General features: G+C 41.8%; 1 protein-coding gene across 1 annotated transcript; it reads right to left on the reverse strand.

The window, feature by feature from the left end:
* Positions 1-261: 261 nt before the first annotated feature.
* Positions 262-19,525, reverse strand: LOC139374827 (uncharacterized). Its single transcript, XM_071115974.1, has 7 exons — positions 19,021-19,525; positions 18,506-18,636; positions 18,137-18,313; positions 14,332-14,478; positions 11,623-11,734; positions 11,296-11,405; positions 262-3,343 (listed from the first exon to the last, which is right to left on the reverse strand). The coding sequence occupies exons 1-7, from the start codon at positions 19,277-19,279 to the stop codon at positions 2,414-2,416; spliced, it is 1,866 nt and encodes a 621-aa protein (XP_070972075.1). The 5' UTR covers positions 19,280-19,525; the 3' UTR covers positions 262-2,413.
* Positions 19,526-23,033: the final 3,508 nt, after the last annotated feature.

Consider the following 23,033-nt stretch of genomic DNA (forward strand, 5'->3'; position numbering starts at 1 on the left):
TCATTTATCACTCCAGTGTTAATCTGCATAATTGTAATTATTTGCCTACCTTCTCATGCCTTTTGCACACAATGTATATATAGACTCCCCTTTTTTCTACTGTGTTATTGACTTGTTAATTGTTTACTCCATGTGTAACTCTGTGTTGTCTGTTCACACTGCTATGCCTTATCTTGGCCAGGTCGCAGTTGCAAATGAGAACTTGTTCTCAACTTGCCTACCTGGTTAAATAAAGGTGAAATAAAAAAATAAAAAAGAATACTGTGTTTATTAATTTATTTTTAACCTTTAACTAGGCATGTCAATTAAGAACAAATTCTTATTTACAATGACGGCCTAACTGCCTTGTTCAGGGGCAGAATGACAGATTTTTAACTCGATCTTGCAACCTTTCGTTCACTGGCCAAACGCTCTAACCACTAGGCTACCTGTCATGTTGAAGGCACCGTGCCTCCTTCATTGTAAAAAATATTTTGGAAGCTATAGAAATATGTATTATTATCTACATTCATTTTTGCCACGTTTTGTATATTACAGACCCCTTAATTCATACTTTTAAATGAATATGTGAGTTAAAACAAAAATATAGCATCTTCCTGAAGTATATTTTTTTCAGGTGACTAATGTTACTCTCCCCACAAAAAAAAGGAAGTAATACATGTAATTGAAATACTGTAGGATTCCGTTCATTCATACTAGGGAGTGCCAATATGGCTGACAGGTCACTTTCTTTCACTACAAATGTGGTGGAAAAATTACAGTAAATGACCTAATAAGAATGGCTGGTTAGATCCCATCAGTGTCAAGGACAGAAACCTATAGGTTCGAAGGAAGCCGAGGCCAATTTTTATTCTAAATGATACACAGGCAAATAAAAAGGGCATGACAACATGATTTCTCATGTATTAACAGATTTGATCATCTATTTTTTTAGTACATAAAGGAACAGGTACCACCTGATTATGCCGAATAATGTTGGGGGGGAGACATTATATTTGTTTTGAATAGAACATAGGCAAAACCAAATTCAGAGGGGATATGTTGTGTTACACTTCAATGACAGTGTTTTGGCTATGCTAGCACACCAAACAAGTCTGTATCATGTAAGAATATGAGTGTACCCAGAGGCTCAAACGAGGGACCTAGTAATCCAAAAAACCCTCTTACCCCAATACACTACACATAACTATAATACACTACATTACCAAAAATATGTGGACACCTGCTTGTTGAACATCTCAATCGAAAATCATGGGCATTCATATGGAGTTGGTCCCCCCCTTTGCTGCTATAACAGCCTCCACTCTCCTGGGAAGGCTTTTCCACTAGATGTTGGGACATTGCTGCAGGGACTTTCTTCCATTCAGCCACAAAAGCATTAGTGAGGTCCTGTACCTATGTTGGGCGATTAGGCCTGGCTCGCAATCGGTGTTCCAATTCATCCCAAAGGTGTTGAGGTCAGGGATCTGTGCAGGCCTGTCAAGTTCTTCCACACCGATCGAGACAAACCATTTCTGTATGGACCTCGCTTTGTGCACAGGGGTATTGTAATGCTGAAACAGGAAAGAGCCTTCCACAAACTGTTGCCACAAAGCACATAATTGTCTACAATGTCATTGCATGCTGTAGCGTTAAGATTTCCCTTCACTGGAACTAAGGAGCCCAAACCATAAACAGCCCCAGACCATTATTCCCCCTCCACCAAACTTTACAGTTGGCACTATGCATTCGGGCAGGTAGCGTTCTCCCTGCATCCGCAAAACCCAGATTCATCCATTGGACTGCCAGATTAATCACTCCAGAGAACGCATTTCCACTGCTCCAGAGTCCAATGGCGGCGTGCTTTACACCACTCCAGCCGACGCTTGGCATTGTGTATGGTGATCTTAGGCTGGTGTGCGGCTGCTCAGCCATGGAAACCCATATCATGAAGCTCCTGACAAACAGTTTTTGTGCCGACATTCTTCCTTCCAGATGCAGTCTGGAATTCGGTAGTGAGTGTTGCAACAGACAGACAGACAATTTTTATGAGCTACGATCTTCAGCACTCGCCAGTCCCGTTCTGTGAGCTTGTGTGGCCTACTACTTCGTGGCTGAGCTGTTGTTGCTCCTAGACATTTCCACTTCACAATCACAGCACTTACAGTTGACCGGGGCAGCTCTAGCAGGGCAGAAACGTGATGAACTGACTTCTTGGAACGGAGGCATCCTATGATGGTGCCATGTTGAAGGTCACTGAGCTCTTCAGTATGGGCCATTCTACTGCCAATGTTTGTCTTTGGAGATTGCATGTCTGTGTGCTCGATTGTAAACACCTGTCACCAATTTGAAGGGGTGTCCACATACTGGTCATGTAGTGTATGTCAGCTAAACAATGGTTCCCAGATATCCCCTGCGTAAAACTCATACACTTCTATGATTTCTTCCCATTGTGGACACTCCTGTGTCTGATAAGGTTATTCTGGAAGGAGAAGCTCTTGTAACACAGCTTACACTTAAAGGGCCTCTCCTTGGTGTGAACAGTCTGGTGCTTCTTCACATAGTTTGCCTCAGCGAAACGCTTCCCACAGGTGAGGCAGGCGTATGGCTTGTCGGCGTCCGTCCTAATGCTCGGCCTCCCACGTTGTGACCCAATGACAACAGAGGAGGTAGAAGCAGGAGCCACTGCCCTCAGGTGGTTAGTCTTTGAGCTCCCTCCTTGACCTCTAGCCATTGTTTGAATGTTGTTGGGATTGTGCGCTGTGTTATAGGCTAGGTACTTCTCGTGGTGAACGTCCATCCTGACCCTGTCTGTATTTGTGGGGTAACCATGAGGTAGCTGAGGAAGGCTAGACCCAGGCTTTCTATGAACCCAGTCACCAGGCATTAGACAAGACCCTGAAGACAGACTTCCTGAAAGACCACCACCAGGGGGGTCTCCCACCACGCTTTGTGAAGGCTGACGCCCAGGGTGACCTGCTCTGTTCATCATGGATACTGTGGTGTTGGTATCATAGGAACAGGAGGGTCTGTCTCTATCAGGCCCAGGCCCTGCTTCATCCCTGCACTGAGACTGTGAAGAGAAGGGTCTGGGCTGCAGACTGGATCCCTGACTGGAGCCTCTGTCTCTCTGATGACCACCAGGACTGAGGTTGTTCAGTCCACCTGTCCACTGCTTGTGTTCTGTGTGGTGGTGGAGTCTCTGTCCCTCTTGGTTTGGTCCTAGTTGCGACTCGGGAAGGAACAGTGACAGCTCCTGATCCAGGGTCCTGATCCGGGGCCAGGGTTTGTGACCAGCCGCTACAGAGGTCCAGTCTCTCCCGTCAGCAACACCGGACATCAGCAGGTCCTCATGGACTGCAGACTATAAACACAAATTGTACAGAAGAACATAAATGTTTATATAAGAAACTTTTTGCTGTTCACACAGAAACATGATATTATAAAATGTTAACCACAGTCAAGCCTATCTTTAACACTGTGATTTAAGGACCTAACAATATTGACCCATTCAAGTTTACTATAAAAAAAAAAGTCCACGTGTTGATTCAAGAATTAAGTAAAATGTTTTGGTTCGACTGAGATAAGAGAAACTCAGTCCCGGCAATAATACAAAAATAACCAAGTCAGTCAGCACAGAGTAAATTTTGTATTTAAATTCAACAAAATGGTCATACACTCACATAATGTTGTACTTTTATTACACAAAACGATACATGTGAAGTAGAATAACTTTATTCACTATGGTAACACATGTAAATCTGCTAACTTCTCTTAGATAAAATTAATTTTGGAATAGTTTGGAAAAGGTTCAACATGACATTACACACAGCGTCACTACTTTATGTCCAGTGAACATTAATTAAAGGTCCAATGCAGCTGTTTTTTTTATCTCAGTATCTAATCATTTCTGGTTAACAACTAAGTACCTTAGTGTGATTGTTTTCAAAAGGTCAAAAAGAAACAAAAATAGCTTCTTAGCAAAGAGCAATTTCTCAAGCAAGAATTGAACTAGGACCGTCTGGGAGTGGTGAGGGGAAAACTAGCTGTTGTTGGCAGAGAGGTTTGGCGCTCTCTTATTGGTCTATACACTAATTTACCACCTGGTGCTGTCACCAGACAGGGCCAAAACTCTATCCCACCAAAACAGCTCTTACACTAAAAGGGTATTATAATTTTCCCAATTATTATTCGAACCTCAGTGAGAAAATATATCTAAATATCTCACGTTTTTGACTGCACTGAGCCTTTAAGGCACGATCATTTCACCATTATAAAGGTATCGACCTATAGGGACACAGTGTCACTTTCATTTGTGAATCATTTTTACAGACACCATCACAACCACCATCACCTTATCATCTACTCTGCCTCATCATACTCATTATTTCCTCATTTCTTCTCATCCAGTTCCCTCTACATCCAAAATGACAGAATGTACTAACTAGTACTACATTACATGTCACTATACTCATGGGCCGTGTGCATTTTCTGCTGGTGTATCCTGAGGTAGCTCCTCTCTGAGAAACTCTTCCTGCAGTGAGTACAGGCAAACGGTCTCTCTCCAGTGTGGACCTTCAGGTGCATCTTCAGCTAGTGTTGGTGGGGGAACCTATTATCAGATTGGGGGCAGCTGTAGGGTTTCTCCCGTGCGGACCCTCTGGTGCCTCTCCAGGTTGAACAAGTCGGAAAAACTGTCCCAGCACAGGTGGCAGCTGAACGGTTCTCCCCGTGTGCATTCTGGTGGATCTCCACCTGTTTGGGGAAACTGAAGGCTTTCTCACAGAATGAACACGGGAAGTGCTTGTCTTTGGCGCTGTCACCTTTACTGATTTACGTCTCTACTACTGTCATTTGTCTATGGACTTGTGTAGCCATTTAGTGTTGAGGCACTGGCATTGTCTGAGATCTGGTATAACATTAGGAGAGTGTGAGGAGGACAAAGACCAGGGAGTGTCTGTGTTGTCCCAGGATCCATGTTCCAGTTGATAGATCCTATAGAAGGCAGGCTGAAGGCAGCACCTGTTGGGGCGCCATCATTCTCTCTGAATCACAACTATAGGAGCAGGAAGGAGCAAGCCAAGTCTGTTCTCTCCAGCTGCATACGGACACCTCCCCGTCCCCACGGACCAAATCTATGTCTCATCCTGGTCCCCACATGAAAAAGTACTATAGTATGGTAATAAATCAACAACAGCCCCTTCACATTACACTCCATGCAGTTTGGCTTCAGAGCGAAACACTCCACAGAAACGGCCAACTGCTTTCTTCTGGAAAATGTGAAGTCCAAGATGGACAAAGGGGGTGCTGTTGGGGCTGTGTTTCTGGACCTAAGGAAGGCTTTTGATACTGTTAACCATGAGATTCTCATCACAAAATTGTCCAAGTTCAACTTTTCCCCTGATGCCTTGAGATGGATAAAATCATACCTTGAAGGCAGAACTCAGTGTGTCAGAGTGAGCAATGAGCTGTCGCCCACTCGTAGCTATGATGTGGGCGTGCCCCAAGGGTCAATACTGGGGCCCCTCCTGTTCAGCCTGTACATTAATGATCTGCCTTCTGTCTGTACTGGGTCTGAAGTTCAAATGTATGCAGATGATACAGTGATATATGTGCATGCAAAGAGCAAACAACAAGCTGCACAAGAACTCACTACTGTAATGGTCCAGGTTACAAAGTGGCTCGGTGACTCGTGTTTGCATCTCAATGTGAAAAAAACTGTTTGCATGTTCTTCACAGATGCTACTGAGCCAGATGTCTATGTGTCAGGGGAGAAGCTCCAGGTGGTATCCGATTTTAAGTACCTTGGCATCATACTTGATTCCAACCTCTCTTTTAAAAAGCATGTGAAAAAGGTAATTCAAATAACCAAATTCAACCTAGCTAATTTCCGATTTATACGAAATTGTTTGACTACAGAGGTAGCAAAACTGTACTTCAAATCTATGATACTCCCCCACTTAAAATACTGCTTGACTAGTTGGGCCCAAGCTTGCTGTACAACATTAAAACCTATTCAGTCTGTCTACAAACAGGCTCTCAAAGTGCTTGATAGGAAGCCCAATAGCCATCATCATTGTCACATTCTTAGAAAGCATGAGCTCTTGAGTTGGGAAAATCTTGTGCAATACACCGACGCATGTCTTGTATTCAAGATCCGTAATGGCCTGGCTCCCCCTCCACTCAATATTTTTGTTAAACAGAAAACCCAGACATATGGCAGCAGATCCACAAGGTCTGCCATGAGAGGTGACTGTATAGTTCCCCTAAGGAAAAGCACCTTTACTAAATCTGCATTCTCTGTGAGAGCTTCCCATGTCTGGAATACACTGCCATCAGACACACATAACTGCACCACATATCACACTTTCACAAAATGCTTGAAGACATGGCTAAAGGTCAATCAGATTTGTGAACATGGTCCCTAGCTGTGTGTTGCCGCTTTCCATGTTGTCTGTTGTCTGTAGCTTGTGAGGTGTGGAAACACTTTGTTGCTTTTATGAATTTTGTCTTGCTGCTTTTTGTTTTATGTTGCTCTGTCTGTATGCTACGTCTTGCTTGTCCTATGCTGCTCTGTCTGTATGCTATGTCTTGCTTGTCCTATGTTGCTATGTCTTGCTTGTTCTATGCTGCTATTGTCTATATTGTAATTGTTTTTAATAACCTGCCCAGGGACTGCGGTTGAAAATTAGCCGGCTGGCTAAAACCGGCACTTTTACTGAAACGTTGATTAATGTGCACTGTCCCTGTAAAAATAAAAAAATAAACTAAACTAAACTAAATACTATAGTATTCACTGTAGTGTTTTTGCTGACTTTACTGTAGTATTTCCTGTAGTATACACAGTTAACTATAATATAAAATACTGTAGTACTATAGTGTTTTTGTTTTATTATCTTTGACATAGACGTGTAGGTACAGTTGAAGTCGGAAGTTTACATACACCTTAGCCAAATACATTTAAACTCTTTTTCACAATTCCTGATATATAATCCTCGTAAAAATTCCCTGTCTTAGGTCAGTTAGGATCACCACTTCATTTTAAGAATGTGAAATGTCAGAATAATAGTAGAGAACGATTTATTTCAGCTTTTATTTCTTTCATCACATTCCCAGTGGCTCAGAAGTTTACATACACTCAAGTAGTATTTGGTAGCATTGCCTTTAAATTGTTTAACTTGGGTCAAACATTTCAGGTATCCTTACACAAGCTTTCCACAATAAGTTGGGTGAATTTTGGCCCATTCCTCCTGACAGAGCTGGTGTAACTAAGTCAGGTTTGTAGGCCTCCTTGCTCGCGCACGCTTTATCAGTTCTGCACACTCATTTTCTATGGGATTGAGGTCAGGGCTTTGTGATGGCCACTCTAATGCCTGGACTTTGTTGTCCTTTAGCCATTTTGCCACAACTTTGGAAGTATGCTTGGGGTCATTGTCCATTTGGAAGACCCATTTGCGACCAAGCTTTAACTTCCTGACTGATGTCTTGAGATGTTGCTTCAATATAGCCACATCATTTTCCAGGCTCATGATGCCATCTATTTTGTGAAGTGCACCAGTCCCTCTTGCAGCAAAGCACCACCACAACATGATGCTGCCACCCCTGTGCTTCACGGTTGGGATGGTGTTCTTCAGCTTGCAAGCGTCCTCATTTTCCCTCCAAATGTAACGATGGTCATTATGGCCAAAAAGTTTTATTTTTGTTTCATCAGACCAGAGGACATTTCTCCAAAAAGTACGATCTTTGTCCCCATGTGCAGTTGCAAACTGTAGTCTGGCTTTTTTTATGGCGGTTTTGGAGCAGTGGCTTCTTCCTTGCCGAGCGGCCTTTTAGGTTATGTTGATATAGGGCTTGCTTGACTGTGGATATAGATTATTTTGTGCCTGTTTCCTCCAGCATATTCACAAGGTCCTTTGCTGTTGTTCTGGGATTGATTTGCACTTTTTGCACCAAAGTACGTTAATCTCTAGTGGACAGAACGCGTCTCCTTCCTGAGCGGTGTGACGGCTGTGTGGTCCCGTGGTGTTTATACTTGCGTACTATTGTTTATACATATGAACGTGGTACCTTCAGTCGTTTGGAAATTACTCCCAAGGATGAACCAGACTTGTGGAGGTCTACAATAATTTTTCTGAGCTCTTGGCTGATTTCTTTTGATTTTCCTATGATGTCAAGCAAAGAGACACTGAGCTTGAAGGTAGGCCTTGAAATACATCCACCTCCAATTGACTCAAATTATGTCAATTAGCCTATCAGAAGCTTCTAAAGCCATGACATCATTTTCTGGAATTTATCAAGTTGTTTAAAACCTTTTGTGACTAGGGGGCAGTATTTTCATTTTTGAAAAAAAAAAACGTTCCCGTAGTAAACGGGATATTTTGTCAGGACAAGATGCTAGAATATGCATATAATTGACAGCTTAGGATAGAAAACACTCTAAAGTTTCCAAAACTGTAAAAATATTGTCTGTGAGTATAACAGAACTGATGTTGCAGGCGAAAGCCTGAGAAAAATCCAATCCGGAAGTGCCTCATGTTTTGAAAGCGCTGCGTTCCAATGCGTCCCTATTGAGCAGTGAATGGGCTATCAACCAGATTACTCTTTCTCCGTATTCCCGAAGGTGTCTACAGCATTGTGACGTAGTTTTACGCATTTATGTTGAAGAATACCCGTAGGCGGCTACATTGCGCAAGTGGTCACCTGATGCGCCCAGAGAGATTCTCTCGTAAAATACAGAGGTAGCCATTACTCCAATCGGTCCTACTGAAAAACTAATTGTCCCGATGGATATATTATCGAATAGATATTTGAAAAACACCTTGAGGATTGATTATAAACAACGTTTGCCATGTTTCTGTCGATATTATGGAGCTAATTTTGAATATTTTTCGCCGTTTTCATGACTGCAATTTCCGGGCGATTTCTCAGCCAAACGTGAAAAACAAACAAAGCTATTTCGCCTACAAAAATAATATTTTTGAAAAAAGGGAACATTTGCTATCTAACTGGGAGTCTCGTGAGTGAAAACATCTGAAGCTCATCAAAGGTAAACGATTTAATTTGATTGCTTTTCTGATTTCCGTGACCAAGTTACCTGCTGCTAGCTGGACAAAATGCTATGCTAGGCTATCGATAAACTTACACAAATGCTTGTCTAGCTTTGGCTGTAAGGCATATTTTGAAAATCTGAGATGACAGGGTGATTAACAAAAGGCTAAGCTGTGTCTCAATATATTTCACTTGTGATTTTCATGAATAGGAATATTTTCTAGTAATATTTATGTCTGTTGCGTTATGCTAATTAGTGTCAGTTGATGACAACGGGATGGGGAGTCATTAGAGGTTAAAGGCAAAGCCAACTTAGTGTATGTAAACTTCTGGCCCACTAGAATTGTGACACAGTGAATTATAAGTGAAATAATCTGACTGTAAACAATTGTTGGAAAAATTACTTGTGTCATGCACAAAGTAGATGTCCTAACCGACTTGCCAAAACTATAGTTTGTTAACAAGAAATCTGTGGAGTGGTTGAAAAACGAGTTTTAATGACTCCAACCTAAGTGTATGCAAACTTGCAACTTCAACTGTAGGTAAGACTGGGGTCTGAACGGATATAACCTGTAGGGAACACAGTGCCTTCGGAAAGTATTCAGATCCCTTGACTTTTTCCACATTGTTAGGTTACAGCCTTATTCTAACATGTTTTTTTCCCTCATCAATCTACACACAAGACCCCATAATGACAAAGCAAAAACAGGTTAAGACATTTTTGTTAATTTATTTAAAAAAAACTGAAATATCACATTTACCTAAGTATTCAGACCCTTTACTCAGTACTTTGTTGAAGCACCGTTGGCAGCGATTACAGCCTCTTGGATATGATGCTTTAAGCCTGGCACACCTGTATTTGGGGAGTTTCTCCCATTCTTCTCTGCAGATCCTCTCAAGCTTGGTCAGGTTGGATGGGGAGCGTCGCTGCACAGCTATTTTAGATCGGGTTCAAGTCCGGGCTCTGGCTGGGCCACTCAAGGACATTCAGAGACTTGTCCCGAAGCCACTCATGTTGGCTGTGTGCTTAGGGTCGTTGTCCTGTTGGAAGGTGAACTGTCGACCCAGTCTGAGGTCCTGAGCGCTCTGGAGCAGGTTTTCATCAAGGCTCTCTCTGTACTTTGCTCTGTTCATCTTTCCCTCGATCCTGACTAGTCTCCCAGTCACTGCCGCTGAAAAACATCCCCACAGAATGATGCTGCCACCACCATGCTTCACCGTAGGGATGGTGCCAGGTTTCCTCCAGACGTGACTCTTGGCATTTAGGCCAAAGAGTTCAATCTTGGTTTCATCAGAGCAGAGAATCTTGTTTCTTATGGTCAGAGTCTTTAGGTGCCTTTTTGGCAAACATTTATTCAATAAATGTTCCTTTTGTTCAATAAAGTCTCTCTTTATATCCAAAAACCTCTGTTTTGTTTGCGCGTTTTCTTCAGTAATCCACAGGCTCAAACGCAGTCACGACAGGCAGACAAAAAATCCAAATTGTATCCGTAAAGTTCATAGAAACATGTCAAACAATGTTTATATTCAATCCTCAGGTTGTTTTTAGCCTAAATAATCGCTAATATTTCAACCAGACAATAACGTCGTCAATATAAAAGGTAAACAAGAAAGGCACTCTCTCGGTCACGCGCATGAAAAAGCTCTGTGACACAGCAGGGTACACTCATTCAGACTGCTCTTACTCCCTAATATTTCAGAATACAAGCCTGAAACTGAAATTTCTAAAGACTGTTGACATCTAGTGGAAGGCATAGGAACTGCAATTTGAGTCCTAAGTCAATGGATACTGTATTGAATAGAAAACTACAACCACAACAAAAAATCCTACTTCCTGAATGGATTTTTCTCAGATTTTCTGCCAAATCAGTTCTGTTATACTCACAGACACTATTTTAACAGTTTTGGAAACTTTAGAGTGTTTTCTATCCAAATCTACAAATTATATGCATATCCTATCTTCTGGGCCTGAGTAGAAGGCAGTTTAATTTGGGCACGCTTTTCATCCAAAATTCCTACCCTAGAGAAGTTAATGGAAACAGAATGCACCTGAGCTCAATTTCAAGTCTAATAGCAAAGGGTTTGAATACTTATATAAATAAGGTATCTGTTTTTTATTTGTATTAAATTTACAAAGATTTCTAAAAACCTGTTTTCACTTTGGCATTATGGGGTATTGTGTGTACACTACTAGGAATATTTTGGGGGGTTGTGGCTAATAGTGTTGTTCCCCAGCCCAGAGTTGAGGACGCTGTACCATCCACTGACCTCCACTATCTCGCCCTGCTCAGTGATGTGGTCCCCTGGGTCCTTGGCTGCGCCCGTCTGGGATTCCAAGATGGCTGCCCAGTCTCCCTTGTTAGGCTCCAGCCAACCACCTGCAGGAAGAAGTTACAAAATAGACATTTACAAACATGGCAGAGAAAACTCTAAATATGGAGTTTGAGTCAATGTCCTGGTCAAGTACATAAATTATGTGTGTGAACATAAGTTGTATTGATTGTATTTTATAAATGAAGAAAATGATAACCAGATGCATCACTATTCCCATTGAAGATCTGCACTGTGTGTAGGCTATATGTATTTCTCTCTTACCTTGCTCCCCCATTTTTAGTCCACTCAGCAGATCAATGCTCTCTGGTTCGTCTTCTATTGTCTCCACTTTGACTATCAGCAGATCAGGCTTCCCATTCTCCATGTCTACTGACTGTAAGAGATAGTGAGAGGATGTTGGATCAAGAAATCTGATATGAGCACCCTGCTATGGAGAATCTTCTGATTGAGCAATGAGGGATTGCCATGAGTACTATGCAAACATGTTAGTTGACTTGATACGATGCAAACCTGTTAGTTGATTTGATTACGTGACACTCTTTAAAGAGATGAATCAGATGAACTCGTGGATACCATTATTGTCTCTGCGTCCAGTATGCAGGCAGTTAACAGGTAATTCAGCGAACCAATGCTAACTAGCTTGCTAGCTGTACCGGAAGACTTCCAGCTAGTTAGCACTGGTTCACAAAATTACCTCTAACTTCCCTTTTAATGGTTTGATAATTCAAAGGCATGGTACCACACTTAATACAAAATAAATCAAGACCTGGGTCCTTATTCACAAAGAGTCTTAGAGTAGGAGTGCTGATCTAGGATCTTTCCAACTAATCTTATTCATTATTATCTTAAAGGAAAAACGGATCCTAGATCACTCCAACTCTGATGCCACATTCAAAACAATTTGTGAACTCGAAAAAATATGAGGTCAAATCATGACATCGGTGATATTCAGGTCGGAAAGTCGGAGCTCTAGAAAGAGACCCGAGTTGGAATTCCGGGTTGGATGACCGATGATTTCCCCCAGTCAGAGCTAGTTTTTTTCCCCAGAGTTCCCAATTGCTTTGGACGCACTTAAGTCGGAAGACTGAGATTTCCGAGTTCCCAGTTCCGAGTTGTTTTTAACGCGGCATGAGAGCCCACTCTATGGTTCATCCTATGGTACTACAGCCATACATTTTTTAGATGTGAATATATAAAAAAAAATATTCATGGCCAATACACAGAATTCATTTTCTGAATTGAACATCATTTCATGGAATGTGAAGTTTATGGCACATCGCATTAAAAGGAAACAAATATTTAATTACCTAAATAAATTCAAATGTGTCATAGCTAATGTTCCCTCAGCTGCATGTCCAGCAGCTCCCCGAGGCTGCCAGGGCAGCTCCCCGAGACTAACCCGGACGACACTGAGCCAAATGTGCGCCGCCCTATGGGACTCCAATCACGTTCGGTTGTGATACAGCCTGGAATCGAGCCAGGGTCTGTAGTGATGCCTCTAGCACTGAGATGCAGTGACTTAGACCGCTGCGCCACTCGGGAGCCCTAATAAGCTAAGTAGACAATAGGCAGAGGGTAGCACCGTTTGTGTGATTCTCTGTAATAATGGTATGGGAATAATAATGCTTTTTATTTTGTAAAGTGGTTTCTTGAAATCAAACAACATTTTCAGTCACCTCCTTGTCTGAAGGAATAGTGGATAAACAGGTTAATGTCAGGCCCTGCATGTTTTTCTCATGGAATGTTGGCTGCTACTGTAGGCTGAATGATAGAATAGCTATTAACATGTTAAAATGTTATGGGATGCATTTTCTCCATTATTTTTGATGGTAGGCCACTCTGGTAGGTCTACATTATGATCAAATAGCCACAGTAGCCTAAAAGGCCACTGTTAAACTGCACCATTAAAGCAGGTACAGCCTCAGTGTTCAGAGTACCGGCGTGCTGGAAATTGCACAGAATTTTTAATGCTCAAGCTTGCACTCAGCAGACCTGAAATTTGCTCAGTGCCCAATTTTTTTTGAGGGAACATTGGTCATAGCCCTGTTGCAAGAAACTCATATAATGGGACACGACATGGAAGAAATGTTAAAAGATTGGGATGGAGAAATACATTTAACATCTTACTCGCAAGGGGAGTGGCTTATAAGGTTAATTTAGAATCTGTCAATTCAAATTGCACGCTCCCTCAAAACATCTGTGGCATTGTGTTGTGTGACAAAACGGCACATTTTAGAATGGCCTTTTATTGTCCCCAGCACAATGTGAACCTGTGTAGTGGTCATGCTGTTTAATCAGCTTCTTGATATGCCACACCTGTCAGGTGGATGGATTATATTGGCAAAGGAGAAATGCTCACTAACAGGGATGTAAACTAATTTTTTGCGTATGGAACATTTCTGGAATAATTTATTTTAGCTAATGAAAAATGGGACCAACACTTTAGATGTTTAGAAATTTTATATTTTTGTTCAGTATATATAATTTGGGCTAATTTATTTCCATTTTCTTTTCTTATTGGACCCACCACTATGCCATTTCTCTCCTTTTCTATTGGTTTTCATATCAACTTTCTTTTATTGTCCAGACGCCACAATCCTAACCATATTAGCAATGGTGTTTTCCCACTAATTGCATTTTGGCAAATGTTTTAAAATGTTGTTTTCTTGGCTGCTTCATTACATGAGTTGCATGTTCTGTTAAGATGCATTACCATAATCTAAATGTGATTTATGTCGTTCTGAGCAACGTAGGTGGATATTAATGGGTTATGCACCCACGGCATATGGGTCCGGTAATTTTCTCAAATGGACGGTAAATAAATCTTCCCGGTTACATTGTCCGGTGCCACATTTTCCTAACGGAAATCCTGACGTTTGAAATAAATCATTGTTAATTAAAAAATAAAAGGCTTTGTGGATATGGACCCTGACCAAATATAATTTAGACAGTAGTTCACAGTGGGCTCACCTCAGTGAGACTGTGTGTGGTCCTGTGCTGCTCAGCTGGTTCCTCTGTGGGTTCAGGAGGTGGTGTAGTCTGGTTGTCCTCCATGACCATGGTCTCCTCAGGGTTCCCAAGGCCCTCCTCCTTCACCAGCAGTACCTCCTCATCCTCCTTGAAGAGAGAGGTGACACAAATTACACAGACATACACTCCTCAGGTAGGTACACATAGATAATAAACACAGTGTATATCCATCCCCACTACGTTTGAGTCCTACTGTAGTTACAGAATAACTTCATTGTTGTTAAACCCATCATGGTGGACATAAATATGTTGTGGGGAAATAGTCAAAAGTCACCATCAGACAAATCTGACTAAACTATTTTGACGTGTAAAGTAGGTGTTTGTTTGTGAGTGGGTATATTTAGTAAGTGTATATTGGTTATAAAACACTGTCAGGTGTATGCGAATAGGGGGAGATCGGATGTGATGTGTACTAAAGAGTCTTTAACTTGTCTCCTCCACTTCATCTACACTGATTTGAAGTGTATTTAACATGTGACGTCAAAAAGAGATCATAGCTTTCACCTGGTCAAGTCTGATCCCTTATTGACATCACTTGTTTCAATCAGTGTTAAGTCATTTTATGCTTTGAGACAACGGAGACATGGATTGTGTATGTGTACTATTCAGAGGGTGAAAGTGCCTATGAACGGGGTATGGCAGTAGGTGCCAGGCGCACCAGTTTGTGTCAAGAACTGCAACGCTGCTCGGTTTGTCACTTTCCAGTTTCCCGTTTGAATCAAAAATTCAGGTGCGTACAAAGATAAACACACTTCCAACATCGAGTGTTTACCCATCCCCACTACGTTTGAGTCCTATACTGTAGTTACATAATGACTTCATTGTTATTAAACCCATCATGGTGGACATAAATATGTTGTGGGTAAAGATGTCAGCTATGATAAGTCAAGTCATCAGACAAACCTGACTAAACAATTTTGACATGTACAGTAGGTGTTTGTGTAGGTATATTTAGTAAGTGTATATTTGTCATCAATAGTTAACACAGTCACAATTAACCATAAAAATGAATGAAAATTAAACATTTGCTTTTTGGTCTTAATTTAAGTTAAGGCATGAGGTTAGTATTATGGTTAGATTTAAAATCAAATTAAGAGAAATTGTAGAAATAGGTGGGGTTTAGCAATAATTATGACTGACTGTTAACTAGTGATGAACCGTGTTATTGGTTTTAAAAGCAGAATAGGGTGAGATCAGATCTGATTTATATTAAAGGGAGTCTCAATGAATGTCAGAATGAAAAGTCCCATTTTTGTGTTTATTAAACAAACAAGTTAAATACAACATATGAAAACACAGGTCTCAACAACAACAAAAAAAAAACAGCATGAACTTGATTAACTGCATTCATTTTCTCATTAAAAAAGTGTCTTGGGAAAAAAATTAAGCAGTTGAATTTAAGTAATGTAATATTCTTTCATGAACATCATATAGCCTATACAGTACAAACACAATTTGAAACAGACTTTAGGCTTACAATGCATTCAGAAAGTATTCAGACCCCTTTACTTTTTACACATTTTATTACACTACAGCCCTGTTCTAAAACGGATTCAATTTTTTTTTTCCCCTCAATCTACACAATACACCATAATGACAAAACAACCCCCTTTTTTTTTTTTTTTTTTTTTTTTTACATTTCTGCAAACTTTATATAAAAAATCCTCGTATCACATTTACATAAGTATCCAGACCCTTTACTCTGTACTTTGTTGAAGCACCTTTGGCAGTGATTACAGCCTCGGGTCTTCTTGGGTATGAAGGTACAAGCTTGGCACATTTGTATTTGGGGAGTTTCTCCCATTTCTCTTTGCAGATTCTCTCAAGCTCTGTCAGGTTGGATGGGGAGCGTCCCTGCACAGCTATTTCCTGGTCTCTCAAGAGATGTTTGATCAGATTCAATTCCGGGCTCTGGCTGGGCCACTCAAGGACATTGAGACTTGTCCCAAAAGCCACTCCTGTGTTGTCTTGGCTGTGTGCTTAGGGTCATTGTTCTGTTGGAAGGTGAACCGTCACCCCAGTTCGAGGTCCTGGGCGCTCTGGAGCAGTTTTTCATCAAGGATCTCTCTGTACTTTGCTCCGTTCATCTTTCTTGATCCTGATGGCTGAAAAACATCCCCACAGAATGATGCTGCCACTACCATGGTTCCCCGTTAGGATGGTGACAGGTTTCCCCCAGACGTGACGCTTGGCATTCAGGCCAGAGTTCAATCTTGGTTTCATCAGACCAGAGAATCTTGTTTCTCATGGTCTGAGAGTCTTTAGGTGCCTTTTTGGCAAACTCCAAGCGGGCTGTCATGTGCCTTTTACTGAGGAGTGGCTTCCGCCTGGCCACTCTACCATAAAGGCCTGACAATACATTTGCAAAAAATTCTAAACATGTTTTTGCTTTGTCATTATGCATTATTGTGTATAGATTAGTTTTGATTTAATCCATTTTAGAATAAGTAACAAAATGTGGAAAAAGTCAAGAGGTCAGAATACTTTACAAATGCATTTTATGCCTTATTGCAATATATACTGAAATCTGTTACTCTTGTTATTCCAAATGCATCTGTGGGTCTTTTTAGCTGATAACAATAAATGCATCTTCGTCAGAAGCTATTAAATGGAATGGTTACTTTCTATGTTATTGAGTGGAATGGTTTTTCTGCTGGTGTATCCTGAGGTAGCTCCTCTCTGAGAACCTCTTCCTGCAGTGTGTACAGGCGAACGACCTCTCTCCCGTGTGGACCTTCAGGTGCATCTTCAGCTGGTGCTGACGGGAGAACCTCTTCTCACACTGGGGGCAGCTGAAGGGTTTCTCCCCTGTGTGGACCCTCTCGTGCCTCTTCAGGTCACCAGCCTGAGCAAAGTGCATTTGACACTGGGTACAGCTGAAAGGTTTCACCCCTGTATGGACCCTCTGGTGCCTCTTCAGGTTTCCAGCCACAGAAAAGTGCATATGACACTGGGTACAGCTGAAGGGTTTTACCCCTGTGTGGACCCTCTGGTGGATCTCTAGCTTTTGGGGGCAGCTGAATCCTTTGTTACAGAACATGCATAGGAACCGTTTCTCTTTACCATTGCCTGATGTGGCTCCCACTCCCTGAGCCGGGACTCTAGCCCTGTCGTTTGAGTTCAATACCTGATCGGAAAGGACATGGCTGTGTAAAGCGAAAGGTGGCATTAATGTGGACGCAGGATTGTGATCCCTGAATGTGTGTAAAGGGGAGTGGGAGGCAACATTTAGATTTGTCTCTAAGCTTCCCCTGTAATCTAAGAAATCTCTGCCCTGTGAGTGTCCGTCTCCTAGGTGACTATCTGCATTCCATATGGGAGAAGCATCACCCTCCACTTTCACAGTCACTTCATCTACCACTATAACCTCCCCTTTCTTATCTAGGCACCCTTCAGAGTATACACTACTACTGTACCGGTTCCAGTCCCCTCTGGACAGATCAGTCTGTGTCTCTAAACCCAAGGATATGTTGCCAGGTTCCATCTCTGTGGTGTAAGAACAAGACGGATCATCACCACCAGTGTCTAACGCATCACCATCTCCACGGGAATGAACTGTCTTCTGGCTCTGGTGAAATACCGGTAAATACTCTGAGCTGGGAGCAGGAGGACAGCCCAGTCTCCCCAGCCCCAGTCTCTCTGGGTCTGATCTGTGGTCAGATCCTGTGTGTAAGAGCCTTTGTGTTACAATTAATATCTCGGTGTCCATCTCTGACTTGAGGGCGGCCTTCGGCGTTCCACTGACCTCTGTGATGCTGGGTTGGGTCCAGGCCTGGGGCACGGTGGTGGTGGCAAGGTCCTTGGTGGCTACAAGGTGCTTTCCAGCCGCTCCAGTCTGGATGTCTTTGCTGTGTCTTGGGTCCTCCTCTCCTACACACCTCTCCTGCTTGACCCCAGAACTTGCAGCCTCTGCATCTGCAGACTGACATAAGAAGAGGGGAGGTTATTACCAGTACATGAGTAGAATTTGATAACAATGTCATAAGGAAGTCTCACAAGCTCCCCTATGGCAGATAAATAAGTATGTCCATGTAAGCAAGTAAATAGCTGAGGGGAGTCTTCCTGAAATAAACTGTCCACATTTTATTTTCTGACGTAATACTATTACACTAACCTCTATCACAATAACGTGCTGGGTTGAGGTTCCACTCCCCTCATCAACAGTGATTGGTTGGTCATCTCTCCATGTATTGTGTCCTGCTGGCTTCACAAAGCTCCCGTGGCCTCCAGTAAGATGTCCTTCACCTGAGAGAGCGATTGGGGGGAAAGAGGTGGTTAGGTACTGTCAATGCGCAATGGTATATTGTACACTATTGACAGTTTTGACACTGTCTAGAATTGGCAAGGATGTAAGATAACACTTCGCATAACTTCTTGATATGATATTTATAGATTGAAAACAATATAATGCATGGAACATAATCAATGAGTAAATAATGGGAAATGCAGTAAATCAAGAATGGTTAGAACATGATAGTGTCTTTCTGCAAGTTAGCTAAGTAATCAGAAGTATTGCCTAATATCCAAATAATGATCAAGACCGAATTCTGGTTAACACATCTAAAGTTACACATGCGCAGATGTGAACGGGGAGACCGGCCCGCAGCCTCCACCTTCTGCAAAATGTACCGCTTGTCATTCCTCTGCACCGGTCGAGGATCTTGACACTACTGGGGCGACTGGTGAGGACGCGGTCCCGTGCCACCTTCAGTTCCAGTAGCTGTAGTTTCCTCCGCAATGACCTGTTTTCTTTCTGGCTTTGAGTTATTTCCAAACGAAACACTGCATAGTCGTCGTCTACGAGTTTACAGACTTCTGCCACGGCTGCATTCGCTAACACCTCCATGATGGAGGCTATTTGCGTGTGAAAAGCCATACAGTTAGCCATTGTTAGCAGCTAGCTAGTCAACGTCCGTGTTACCTAGATAACATCGATCAACCAAGTCCTGTTTCAAACGCGAATTAAACACTATATGGGGTAAGTAGGCGATGCTGTGGAGTTCAATGGGGCATATTGAGTTCCAGGGTGTTAATAAACGTCAAAATAACAACAAAAAACGCTAACTTGAAAATTGTTACGGTTCCCTTCCGTTTACGATTCTTCTTCAGTGGTTTTCAAATGGCGGTTGACAACCAACTTTAATGATGCATTTCCGCCACCGTCTGGAGTGTGGATCAGAGATAGGGAAGGTTTAAAGTTTAACCCTACCCAATTAAACCCTTCTCCCTAAGTAAACGAAATATATAATTCAATACAATATCACATTAAGGTTTTCTTAACAGTTCAATAAAACGTGGCTCCATAATACCATTATTCCAGAAACTGTCCCTTTCCCTTCCATATCAATGTCACTGAAATAGAATGTGTTCCACTGTCTCCATCTCCCTCTGCTTGTGATTTAACTTCCCAGTTGGATGTTTCCCTACTAATTTCAAAGTGCTGTTGAGCCTGATGAGTCTCAGCCTTGTGATTACATCTTCGTCCCTTCTCTCTGGACCTGAGGACCTCCCTGCCCCCACCTTTTCCTGGATCTTATACAGGTGTCTTTCCCTTCCTCAACTCATACCATTTTTATAACTGTTCTTATTAATCCATTGGTCTCTGCTTTACTTAAGAGAAATGATCTTATTGGTTGGTGTAATAGAACAAAGGGAGTGGTTAAATGAAAAAGGTATGCAGTGTTTAAAAAAATATATGATACTGCCTATTACATTACACATAAAATCTCCTATGATCAGTATCTTTCAAGCTCAGAGAAGACTTGTTTCGAAAGAAGACTGCGTTAACAAGAATAGAGTAGAAAATGAACGAGGTTACCGGCTTCTACCCCTGCCGTAGGTGTGCGTTAATAGGGACTCCTGTATTAAACTGCGAATTCAGTAGCTCTGCCACTGGTAAGCAATACACTATGAAGCAGTTCCTCACATGGGCCAAACCAGTAAACAGAACACGTATTATAGAACACAGGAGTGGTGTAAGGAGAAATTACCCTAAATCCCCAATAGCACGTCTTTTCTCAAAGGCCGGTCACCCAGTCTCCTCCATGTCCTTCTGTACAGAATATAAATTGTTCACATAGGGGTGGTAATCTTGAACTGAGTGTTCTCCAGACAGAATACAGGTGGATGTTCTAAAAACTCTCCACCTATCAGGCATGAACAAAGAATCGTTATTGAAGTGTTTTCTGTAAGTTTTACTGGAGCTTGATACCCCCATCTAGTGTTTTCTTTCAAGCTCCCTACTCTATATTCTGTTTTTCTACAACCCTGTGTTATTTATTCTGAGGAAAGGTTCACATGGTATTTCTAAAAGCAATAATTGATTATGTTTCTCTGTCTGCTTATATACACAATGTATTAGTTCATGCATTCTATTGTATAAGGTACTGATTTAATGTATTTTCTTTCTTGATCATGTGACACATGCAATTATCCTTGAAATCGAAGTCAGAGGTGTGTGTGTGCCGATCATTTAAGTCGCGAATCAAACTCATTCACCGGAGGGCCGAGTGTCTGCGGGTTTTCGCTCCTCCCTTGTACTTGATTGATGAAGTAAGGTCACTAATTAGTAAATAACTCCCCACACCTAATTGAAAGGAAAAAACTAAAACCAACATACACTAGGCCAGAGGTACTCAGCTCTTACCCTACGAGGTCTGGAGCCTGCTGGTTTTCTGTTTAACCTGATAATTAATTGCACACACCTGATGTTCCAGGTCTAAATCAGTCTCTGATTCGAGGGGATCAATTAAAAGTGCAGTGGCACTGTCTTCAAGGTTCAGAGTTGAATTTGAGGGCACTAGGCCCTCCATGGAATGAGTTTGATGCCTCTGATTTACACTGATGATGGCTTGATGGGGAAGCGTATTGTTTTCATCTTTTCACCATATATATATATATATTTTTTTGCATTTATTCCTCTTTTTCGACAGTGTCCGAGTCTACATCTCTTGCAATAATTACCCTCCTAAACCGAAGTTAAAAGGACAGTTTGTAGAGACCAGTCAGTCTGGAATATCAAGTACAGGGTTGCATTTGTTCATGTTTAATATTTCACCCCAGTCATCACAAGACCTGAAGCCTTCATGCCATTTTCTGCAAACAGCTTGAGGTCAACGACTGTTTGTAACGATCCCATAACACAGATGATAGATAAGCTTGTGTGCTCTGGGATTTTGCATAACAGAAACAGTTGAGGGGCTTGACTTGAGCATGTTTTGGTCATTATTGCATTGATGAACACAGTGAAGTACATCAGTTTAAATACATCCAACTTTGTGTGTAACCAGGATTCCATCCAACCTTTTTATGTGAGAAAAGTACATTGGATAATAAATGTCAAAACAGGCCTGATGGAAACAGCAAATCTGGCGGTAAACTCTCCAAATGTCAACATAACAAAATAGGCTAGACACGGACGGACCTTTTTGTGTCGTTAAAATGTATTCTGCGACAAATGGCGGTGGAACCCCAAATATTGATATAATAACCATCATCATCGAAGTGAACTTGGAGGGCACGAAAAACACGATATGTTGTCTGGTATTCTCACTACGGCTCGAGAAAGCCGGCAGTTTATCGAGCTGACAAGGTACAAATCTGTCACTCTGCCCCTGAACAAGGCAGTTAACTGACTTGCCTAAAGGTAAAAAAAAAAAAAATTAAATGCACAGTGAGCTTGATGCTATTTTCAATTAAATATCAAAGGTCTTATTCTGGTGAAATGACGATTGGCTGCCGTTTGAAAAATAAAAAGAATCTCACCCTTATCCATAATAATCCTACCTGCATTGTATCTGCCAGCTGGAGCTCATGTGCCAAGACCACAGTGTGGACATTCGCAATAACCCAGCATTTTGTTGTGATAAAGCCATTAGTAGAGTTGAACAATAGAAAATAGATAGAATAGAAACCCATGTAATTTAAGACAAAATTAATCAAGGCATGGGCCCGTATCCACAAAGCGGCTCAGAGTAAAAGTGCTGATCGAGGACCAGGTCCCCACCTGTCAAATAAATAAACACATAGTGTTATTATTATGATCTAAAAGGCAAAACTGATCCTAGAACAGCACTCCTACTCTGAGAGGCTTTGTGGATACAGGCTCTGACCTAATACCATTCAGACAGTAGTTCACAGTGGGCTCACCTCAGTGAGACTGTGTGTGGTCCTGTGCTGTTCAGCTGGTTCCTCTGTGGGTTCAGAAGGAGGTGTCGTCTGGTTGTCCTCCATGACCTTGGTCCCCTCAGGGTTCCCCAGACTCTCCTCACAACCATCCTCCTTCACCAGCAGCACCTCTGGACCCTCCTCCTGGAAGAGACATGTGATACAGACATACACTCCCTCAGGTACGTACACACAGATAATAAACACACTTTCAACATGGAGTGTTTACGCTTCCCCACTACATGAGTCCAATACTGTAGTTATAGAATAACTTCATTGTTGTTAAACCCATTATGGTGGACATAAATATGATTTATCATCTCAGATAAGCCTGACTTAACTATTTTGAGGTGTACAGTAGGTGTTTGTTAGGGTGTGGGTATGTGTAGGTATATTTAGTAAGTGTATATTGGTTGTAAAGCGTGAGATCAGATGTGATGTATTCTAAAGAGACTCTCAATGAAAGTCTTGGAATG

This window comes from Oncorhynchus clarkii, chromosome 19 (genome assembly GCF_045791955.1).
Source record: "Oncorhynchus clarkii lewisi isolate Uvic-CL-2024 chromosome 19, UVic_Ocla_1.0, whole genome shotgun sequence".
NCBI classification, from domain to species: domain Eukaryota; kingdom Metazoa; phylum Chordata; class Actinopteri; order Salmoniformes; family Salmonidae; genus Oncorhynchus; species Oncorhynchus clarkii.

Excerpts from the sequence above, each read along its gene's own strand:
- LOC139374827 (XM_071115974.1), bottom strand. The coding sequence starts at position 19,279 with ATGGCTAACTGTATGGCTTTTCACACGCAAATAGCCTCCATCATGGAG. Across the intron at positions 18,637-19,020 it reads GTGCAGAGGAATGACAAGCG|GTGAAGGACATCTTACTGGA; the intron begins GTACATTTTGCA and ends TCGCTCTCTCAG. Across the intron at positions 14,479-18,136 it reads CCCAACCCAGCATCACAGAG|GAGGATGAGGAGGTACTGCT; the intron begins GTCAGTGGAACG and ends TCTCTCTTCAAG.